Genomic DNA, 10,432 nt, shown 5'->3' on the forward strand with positions numbered 1-10,432 from the left:
AGATGTATGAGTGACATTAATTTCCCATTATGATTGATGATAGTGTTTTATTATTGCGTTGCTGTGTTATGTAGCCTACTTATACTGTATATCATGATGATATATTTTCAGACAAACACTAACCCCGAATCCGTTTTCGAAAGAATAATGCGTCAAAAGAAACATTCAAAATAATAATTAAATATAATATTAATACTTTTAATTGTAATGGTAATAATTAGGTATATTTATCTTATATATATATAGGGAGAGATTTTTTATTATTATATATAAACACATTATATGGGATTTGAACTACAAATTCTTCTCTACTAACGGAGAAACAACAGTCCCAAGATCCCTCGTCTCTGAGTTCCCTGGAGCAGCTGTCGTAAAGCAGTGTTTATCTTTCGTAGCGCCATTCGTGTCCATGACAACAGGGAACATGTCAGCCATGGGGTCCGGGGACGAGCATGTCGCTGAGGTTATGAGGGGACTGGTTCGCCACTTAAATTGCCTAAACGAAGACAACAAAGCGACCAGAAAGAGGGCACTTGAAGCTATTAAAAAGGAAACCATCGAAAAAGGACTGTCTGGCGGCGTGCTGCAGGAGGTTTTCTCCTGCCTTCTCAAGCCTCTGCTCAAATGCATGTCGGATCCCATGGAAAGATGCAGGGAGACCTCTATTCTGATGTTAACCGACTTTATTCGTTGTGTTCCTCAACCGGAAGACTCGCTCGTCTACCTAATGCCCTGCCTGACACAGAGGCTGGGGGGAAAGGAGATCATTGAGCCAGCCGAGGAGCTTCGGCTGTCTATCATGGAGCTGCTTTCTCTCACGGTGGAAGTGTGCGGGAAGCAACTAGCGCCGTATCTGGACGATATGATCAAGATATTACAGGTCACTATCGTCGACCCGTGTCCTGACGTCAAAAGAGAGAGCTGTAAATGCACTGTACTCTTTGCAAAGTCTGTGCCAGGTGGGTGCACGCATGTTTAGGAAACGTGTTGCCATAGTTCCGAGATGCACTTCCGTATTTGCGACATATAGGTTCGGTTTACGGTATGCTCTTTCCTCACTGCTCTTGTTGCTGTTAAATTATAAATGATCCCCTTATTTAAAACCCATTCCATTTGGTGATCTAGGTTTGAGTTCATGGTGAAATTGTGATTTAATGTGTCCCTTTATTTCGCTCAGAGCACTTCCACATGCAGGCGGAGAGCTTGGTGAAGCCGTTAATGCAGAGCATCTCCCACCAGCACTCCAGGGTACGGGTGTCTGTCCTCGAGGCGACCGGGGCTGTGGTCCAACACGGGACGGGGAAGAACGTGGACGATGTGCTTTCTCACATGGCACAGAGACTCTTCGACAATTCTCCACAAGTATGGCTATAACTCGTTTTATTAAGGTGTTATTATCATATATTATTCCATATTCTAGCAAATATAAAATGAAAAAAAAGGACATCTTCCAGACAGACCGTGCATTTCTTCAAAGTATCACTAGGGGTACACACGGTTTAAACAGTGTTTCTACGTTATGGATGGTATGGGAACGGAACGGGTGTAACCTAACTCAACCTTTCTTTGCCTTTCTCTGCCTTTCTCTGACTTAGGTGCGGAAGTCCGTGACCATTGTGGTTGGTGATTGGCTGCTCAACATGAGAGACAGATATTCCTATTTCCACAAACTCATCCCACTTCTGCTGAGCAGTATTACCGACGAGGTCGATGAAATAAGGTAGAAACAATTCCTCCAATACCGCAGTTCTGTGCAGTCTCCCCCCAGAAATTCAGTCACACCATAGTAGGACTGCTGGATCTGACATCAGGCTCTTTCAGGTGGGGATGACAGGTAGAATCTGGGTCCTAACAGCTCATAGTATTGATTTGGCTGGAAACTATGTGTCTCTAAGGACTTAGAATCAATTGATCACCATCTTAAAGCTCTTTAAAGACTCAAGAGCTATAAAGAGAGAGTACAGAGGTGAGCAAGATATTGAAACTAAATAACCCAAAATCTTTCCCTTCTTACGTTTCTCCGCCATTGAGAAGTGTTGCATTGACACATCTGTGATTGACAGAAAATATGGATTCCCTGAACCAATAAGGGAGTCTCCTTCCCCATATTCAGGGCATCTAATTTTGGTCAAAAATGATCCGGGAGCTGTCTTAACAGCTGTTTGGTGGCTATGCCATTTGGAACAAATAACAATCCAATATTAGCTCTTAAATCATATAAGTAGCTACAGCACCTTTTTAAGATTAAGAAAAAAGAAAAGATTAAGAAAAATGTTGGTGTGCTGCCTTGAATTTGGTGTTGGGATCCATGGCCAGAACCCCAGCTCTGCAGCACCCTGGCCTCATGGTGCTGATGCTGACGTTGTCATGACTCCCGTCCGGTCCCACGTGCCCTCTGCAGACTGCTGGCGGAGGAGCTCTGGAGGAAGACGGGCGAGCAGTGGGAGCGGGAGAACGAGGCCGACATCAAGGACAAGATGGACTTCCTCCTGGCTCCGCCCCCCCTCTACCCAGCCGGAGGTCAGTCAGAGCGCCGCCGGCGCCATGGCAACCCTCGCCTCATCCAAATGCCCTCATGACGTTCAGCAGGGCGCGTTTAACACATGATGTAGGAATTTAAACAACAAACAATATAAAACAATAAGTACGTTGATATAGATAATTGTAATCAATCGTTCAACTATATATACAGACGATATAGTTTATTTTGGGTGTATACATGGTTCATAGCAAGCTCATGCATTTTGAAACCTCGCCATATCTCAACACATACTGTATTTGCATACTTGACCATAATCTATTTATGAGGTGACACACCCTTTGCTCTCACAAGCTCATCACTCATTTAAATTAAGGGAGACCTTCTCTGTAGGAAACAATTAAAACCACATTAGCGCCATGCTGTAGAGCAACGCAAACACAATTTTGTAATTTGAATCCTCCGCGTACACAGTACTGAGTATGTACAAACGACTCGATAATGTGTGCGAGGGGACTTGGTTGTTTTGGCATCATCTTTCACGCAGCTTATCTCCGGGTTGTTTAATTCAGCTCTGACACTTCAGTAAGACGCTCGGAAGGCTTACGGAGGTATTGGCTCAATTCAGAGCCGCAATTGGCGAACGTTTTAAGCCAGTTGTATTTTTTATATACCCCACTGTGTGTTATCAATTATTATACAAGTAATTTTATTGGACACGAGGCATTCCATGAGTGCTGATGTAGAGTATAACAGCACTGGGACTTTTAAATATACATGTATCACTCCGCTTTACAGGTGTTTTGATAACCGTTAATTTCATTAACGGTCTTGATGTACCCTTAGATAGCTAGTGTGTTTGTGTTGCTTGGCAACAGTTCAGTCCCAGTCCATTTGCAGATCTATTTGTGTTGGCGGAGCCAAATAAATCATTAAATAAACAAACAGATCATAATCTGTTGTTGCTTATTACTGTTAACTAATAAATGGTGCTTGTAGAACTGTTGTATAAAAGCAGTATCACACTCGAGGTCGTGCTGTTGTACTGAATATCTGCGCGGCTGTGATTATCTTCGGCCTTGTACCTACAACCGAATCACAGCCGTACTGCTATTCAGTACAACATCACTCCCTCTCGTGTTGGCTTGATCCACCTAATAGTGTCTAACCTAACAATAACCTAACAAAAAAATAACACGTAATAGAAACCGCCCAAAAAATAACATAATGTGCAAAATAAGTAAGGTGAATATGAAAGGATTTCCAGGCTGTTGGAAACACACACACACACACACACACACACACACACACACACACACACACACACACACACACACACACACACACACACACCTGGGTGCCTAGAAAATGCTGAGTAGGTTAATATACTGTTAACCACTTTAGCCTCTATTAGAAACTATTAATACCATTTATACTTTTTGTGGTGGTGATGGACAGAGCTTAACAGAGAGGCTGATGGTCTCTCTCTGTCCGTCTGAACTGCCGTCCAAACAAACATCCCCCTTTGCTTCCACCCCTCTTCCCTCTTCAGTGAAGCGCTGAGAAATTAATAGATCCTGTGGCTTTCTCTGTCGGCACGTTGTGTAGTTTTCCCTCACCATTCAAAAGGAGCAGGAAAATCCCAAGGTCCACCGTTTTAGATCTGTTTATTATGTTTAATGGGTTTTTTCCTCCCTGTCGTTTTCGGTTGACTTCAGACATCTTAGAGGCGCAAAGTGGACGATTGAGCCCTTCCCAGTTAGTAAGCGGAAGACATTTAGAATTAAAAATACTCAATAACAGTTTTTCGGTCCACTCTAACGTTCTGTGAACCTGTGTGATCCGATCTAGCGTACCAAGGCTTGAAACCAGTGTGTTGTTCTATGGTAACTGCTGTGTAACTGTGTAATCGTTTGAAGACAAAAGAAAAAAGACCATTAAATACCTCCATTTCAAACTCCTGGTCCCACTTCTAATACAGACTTTGGTCTCACGTCACAAATGGTTAAGAGAGTGGGAAGACATCAAGCCACATTGGATGCATCACTAGTGTTCAAATCCTGAATTGTCATTTCACATTTAATCATAACTCCAATGATTCTTCCTTCCTTATATCCTGTTCTACTGGGAAATATGTCGCATTACAGAAGCAAAAAACTTAAGTGTTTATCCGTTTTAATGTTTTACTCTGGAATAAACAACACTTTTAATGTGAGAGCAGCAGATAGACTTAAAGAATGAATTATGGAGCCTGTTTCTCGTTGAGGCAAATGAGCAAGTGACCGGCATAGTGTTTAGTGTTGTTGCAAACTCTTTTTGTTCCGAGCCTTTTTTATTTGGTTTTGTCGTGAATGCCTGTATAAAGGATATAATCAACCACCTTTTTACTGCCTCTAAGGCATTTACAGAGGGAAGTGAAACACCACATACCCACTCTCCCAGTGTGAGAAATAGTTTTCATAATGGCTCTCTCTGATCCAAAACCGCTGGTTAGCCTGATGTGCATTCCTTTTTTTGTTCCGTGGGTTGGCTTCGCCAGTATTTTATTTGTTATGCTATGAATAAAACAAAGGTGTTCCAACCTTTTTTTCGCCATGGCACAATGCATACAAGAAGGTGATTTGTAGCTACATGACACAAGACTCACGACAAGACAGATTTTAAACGAGGCCAAAGGGAAACGACTGTAGACTTAGCTTTTAGCCTCTGTTTCCGTGTAGGGTATCGTGTAGCCCGCCGGACTCATGTTGAGACTCGCGCAGGGGTCTCAGGTAAAGGGCTACGATGCTGGGGGCTAGGAGGGATCAGACTGGCCCCCCCCGGGGCCCCAGCGTGAGCTTGAACCTCAACGTGGTCGTGAGACCCAGTGGGAACAAACACTTCCAGAGGTCAGGCCGTGCATCCTCCTGACCTTTAGCCCGACCTGATGACCTTGGGCTACGCCGACGATGACCCTACAATAGAAAACATGTGACGTCTTAATTTGTACATGATCTCTCTCTTTCTCTTTCCTTCTTGCTCTCTATCTTGCTCGCTCGCTCTCTCTCTCACTCACTCTCGCTCTCTCTGTGTTTCTGTCAGTCTCTCGTCCGTTCTGTGGTTCCCCTGCCAGGCCTGGAGGGAAGAGGTCACCGTCTGACAGGGAAGAGACGAGCGGCGAGGGGCTTGTTTTGTCTTGTCGAGTGCGCCTCTCTGATTTATTGCACTTTTCCCCTCTCTTGAGAGAGAGAGAGAGAGAGAGAGAGAGAGAGAGAGAGAGAGAGAGAGAGAGAGAGAGAGAGAGAGAGAGAGAGAGAGAGAGAGAGAGAGAGAGAGAGAGAGAGAGAGAGAGAGAGAGAGAGAGAGAGAGAGAGAGAGAGAGAGAGAGAGAGAGAGAGAGAGAGGGACCGCAGAAGGCTATTTGAGAATGTGTTCCACTTGTTGTGACAAGTCCCCCACAGAGGAACCATGGCCGTAAAAAGCTGGATGGAAAACGGGATGGGAGAGTGGAGTTAACTGGGTTTGGCTCCGACTCCAAGTCACCAACGATTCATAAAGCCCCTTCAAAGCCTCAGAGGCAGCGGCTTTGTTTTCCTTTGAAGCGATTGTTATTATTATAACATGATGGTCTGAATTATTACAATGCAGACAATCATTCTGCAATCTGAGATAGGTATTGAAATCATTGAATACATATTAACTCAAATGTGACTCCCATTGAAACAAATATATCCTTAATAAGATATTTATTAATGTTTCCACATTTCATTGTTAGAAGGTTAAAAACCGCATCCATGTTCCTCCCGGACTCTGTCTTTCTCACACTTTCTCATCCCTCTCAAATCGAACTTCAAGATGGTGTGGTCGAATGACCAACTCTCCTATGAGCACTGCCAAACCAGAAATGAGTAGTAAAACAGTGACGGCGACCACACAAACAATCAAAACTGTCCGAAAAAATAACTGTCACTAAAGTGTCAAAGCGCATCTTAAAGGGTAATTCCAGTGTAAAATGGATTTGGGATATGTTTTGTATGATAACGAGTTGAGACGTTCGTTTTGGAGCACAAAAAACGCATTTAGACGCATTCTTCAGTTGGCTGTTTTTAGTTGATTCTATCAAAACGCTATAAACTTGGAACGATGGGGGCACTGGTTATGGTAAAAACTAGATCGCTATTTTAAACCACTTAAAAGGCTAAAAGTAGCCCGACACTTCTTTGGTAGTATAATAAGGGTCTTAAAATAAAACAAGGCATTGAGAACTTTGTTAGTCTACAGATTGTTTATTAAAAAGGACATTTTCTACACACAATACCATCAGTAGGTCACCCGTCGACGCCATTTGTTTTTAAGACTCGATAGGTAGATTGACGAACACTGACATCCGTCAGCAACATGCATGCTCTGTGTTCGCTTTTTGATAGAATCGGCTAAAAACAGCCACCTGAAGAAAGCGTATTTTTGTGCTCGAAAACGAACGTTTCAACTCGTTATCATACAAACATATCCAAATCCATATTACACCGGAATTACCCTTTAACACCACACACACAAACACCCAACACGTGCACACCACCACCACCACCATCATCAGCTCCTGTTCCCCTCCTCTCCCCCCACCCCCACCCCACCCCCTAGTGGAGCGTCCCGGGCTGGGCTGCCGGGAGCTGGTGGTGAGGAACCTGGGCCGCCTGGTGCCGGCCATCAGCCATGACGTCACCGACTGGCTGGTGCCCACGCGGGTCAAGACCTCCCAGCTGCTGCGCGTGCTGCTGCTGCACGCCGAGGACCACTGCACCCAGCACATGCAGCCCCTCCTGGCCACCCTGCACGTGGCCTGCGGGGACAGCGAGAGAGAGGTGGTGGCCAACGTGAGTAGGGCGGGGCAGGGCGGGGGGGGGGGGATGAAGGGACTGATTAGGGGTTCCACGTCAACGCAACGCCTCAACGCGGCGTGAACCTGTTTTGGCGTCTGGGTTTTAGCGAGCGGACCGATCGCCGCCCTCGCTGCTGCGGCGCCTCGACGCAAGGTTACGATTTTTGGGAGGCGCACGTCAGGCCCGTTGCGGTGGACGCGAGGAGGGTCCGCCAGGGTCGTGATGGCTCCGGTAAACCCCCTTGCGTTGCGTCGACGTGGAACCCTAATCAGCCCGTAAGGGTAGGGGGGTGGGTGGGTGGGTAGGATGGGTTGGCTTCGACCCATCCCAATAGTACCTGGTTCGATTCCCCACTTCCACAGCCCACCCTTAGGCCTCTTGGGGCCAGAGGCATAACCACTACTGCTCCCAGTCTCATCTGACATCACTGTTAAACACAATCTAAGTACCCACTTAAGTACACTCTGCTTAATAACTAATAGCATCAATGAACGGAACGCCGAACGGAACGCCAAACGAAACGCCCCCTCCCTTTCTTCAACTCATTGATTTAAGATACAATTTCAGCTAGTATGTAATTATGGATGAAAGTAGTGCGAGGGGGAAGCACTCGTAAACTATGAGTCACTGAGTTAGATCTCGATATGAATCAGACCTATTAAACAGAAGGCAGGCATTTTTAGACACTGTAGACATTCCGTTAGCAAAAGTCTAAAAGTGTAAGACCGCTGCCCTCTGACCGGACAGATTTCCTGCATGTTTAGCCAGTATCTAAAGCAGGTGTGGCCTCCTGCTATTTGTCCTAACATCAAGCTGTAGGGGCTTGTAAAGGCCTACCCTGGTGTGGATCCAACAGGTTGACTCCAAGGCACACCTTTCAGCCCGAGAGCACGCGGTTCACAGGCTCGTCGCTCTGTCAGCCGCCCTCGGGACCAGCCGGGACCGGTTGGGACGGTATCAAGGACTTGGATGCACCTGTTCAAAGAGGAAACCTCTGCTGGGCTTTGATCCAATAGACATATTCAGAATAAACCCTCTGCTTCTCTCCTGCCCCCCCCCCCCCACCCTCTTATTTGAACTATCTTCCTGCTCCTACAACTTCCTCTCCAACTATTCCCCTCTCCTCTCCCCCATCCGTGTCTATGCCTCTGCATCCCTCTCTCTGTCTCCCACTCCAACACTCCTTCTACCCTCTATCTGCCCTTATTGATCTTCGTCATCATCATCATCATCCTCCTCCACCCATTCATTTGTCTCCATCATCATCCTCCGCCATCCTTCACCTCCTTCTCCCTCATCCTCCTCCACCCTGCATCCCCCTCCCTCTCCATCCTCCTCCTCCACCCTTCATCTCATCCCCCCCTCCTCCTCCACCATCACCTCCCCTCCAACTCCTTCTCCACAACTCCACCCCGCTTTCCATACTCCTCCTCCCCCCTCCTTCTCCACCTCCTCCTCCCCCTTCATCCCCTCCCTCCTCCTCCTCCACTCCTCATCTCCTCCACCATCATCCTCCTCCAACCCTCCACCAACTCCTTCTCCACCCTCCCTCTCCATCCTCCACCACCTCCTCCTCCTCCTCCTCCACCTCCACCTCCTCCCCCTCCTCCTCCCCCTCCTCCACCTCCTCCTCCCCCCCCTCCTCCTCCCCCTCCTCCACCCCTCCCCCCTCCTCCACCTCCTCCACCACCTCCCCCACCTCCTCCACCTCCTCCACCACCTCCCTCCTCCTCCTCCACCTCCTCCTCCACCCCTCCCTCTCCATCCTCCTCCACCACCTCCTCCTCCTCCTCAACCCCTCCCCACCTCCCCCTCCTCCACCTCCCCCTCCCCCACCTCCCCCTCCTCCACCCCCCACCTCCCCCTCCCCACCTCCCCCTCCTCCACCTCCCCCTCCCCCACCTCCCCCTCCTCCACCCCCCACCTCCCCTCCTCCACCTCCCCCTCCTCCACCTCCTCCTCCTCCACCACCTCCACCAACTCCTCTCCACCCCTCCCTCTCCATCCTCCTCCCCCACCTCCCCTCCTCCACCTCCCCCTCCCCACCTCCCCCTCCTCACCTCCACCTCCCCACCTCCACCTCCCCTCCTCCTCCACCTCCCCCTCCTCCACCTCCTCCACCTCCTCCTCCTCACCCCTCCTCCACCCCCCCTCCAGTGCCGTGAGGCGGCCAAGCTGCTGGGTTCTTCGTGCTCCCGGAGGTGTTCCTCCAGCTGCTCCTGGACCACGTGGAGGCGTCAGGCTCCTCCCGCTCTCCCTGGACCCCCCTCATGGTGCTGGCGGCCGTCTGGAGGGCTCCTCGGGGCCCCTGCTCGGCCCCCACCTCCAGAGGCTGGCCGACACCCTGGCCCGGCCCGACGTCTGTCAGGAGTCTCAACAGGTGAGCCCCCCCCGTCCCCCCCCACGCCCTGCCTCGATCCCAGCGCGGTTGGGGTCAGGCGGTGGTCCGAGTCGACCGTAGCATCATTAAGACGGCAGGTGTGTGTCTGCCGAGAAGCGCTGTGTAATCCGATGGGACATGGCTGGTGATGTGTCACTGCTGTTAATGGGTCGGTTACCATGGGAACACTTTACCTCTCTAGTTGGTGATTGCGTCCGTTATTTATTGCTCTACTCGCCGCCAATCTTTTATCCACATTTAAAGCGACAATATGATTGCATGTTTTGCAACGCCCAGGGTGTAAACTATCTTTCTGTACGGCCCCTGCTTGTGTACCTCTTCTGGCCCCCGGGTCCCTCACGCAAACACCCACGCACTCTGGCATTGTTTTGGTGGCTCCGGGAAAAAGGGATGTCTTTCTCTTTCTTTGGCTGCCGTGTCCCGCCGTCCGCCAGCTGTTTCTGTCCCCCCCCTGGTACCCAAGTGCCGGTCGGTCATCTCCCATTCTGTCTGTTTACCTTCTGCTCTCTGGTTATTTCACATGACAGCTCCAATCATGGACCCAGCGTTGCCCCAGTTCGGTACTCGTGTGTGCGCCAGTAGTGCTTTTAATGCCACGGGATCGTTTGGTTCGCTGTGGAGCAAAACAGATTAAAAGACATGCAGACCAGGCTTGATGATGCCCTGGCCTGCCACATGATGTTTCTCTGATGC

General features: G+C 48.7%; 1 protein-coding gene across 1 annotated transcript; it reads left to right on the plus strand.

The window, feature by feature from the left end:
* Positions 1-381: 381 nt before the first annotated feature.
* Positions 382-9,814, plus strand: LOC132471179 (dynein axonemal assembly factor 5). Its single transcript, XM_060070293.1, is given in 8 exon segments — positions 382-959; positions 1,178-1,362; positions 1,596-1,720; positions 2,402-2,520; positions 7,100-7,332; positions 9,496-9,520; positions 9,523-9,621; positions 9,624-9,814. Coding segments are annotated over 8 exon segments (1,512 nt in total). The 5' UTR covers positions 382-409; the 3' UTR covers positions 9,800-9,814.
* The last annotated feature ends 618 nt before the right edge of the window (positions 9,815-10,432 follow it).

The sequence above is a fragment of the Gadus macrocephalus genome, chromosome 2 (assembly GCF_031168955.1).
Source record: "Gadus macrocephalus chromosome 2, ASM3116895v1".
In the NCBI taxonomy this organism is placed as follows: domain Eukaryota; kingdom Metazoa; phylum Chordata; class Actinopteri; order Gadiformes; family Gadidae; genus Gadus; species Gadus macrocephalus.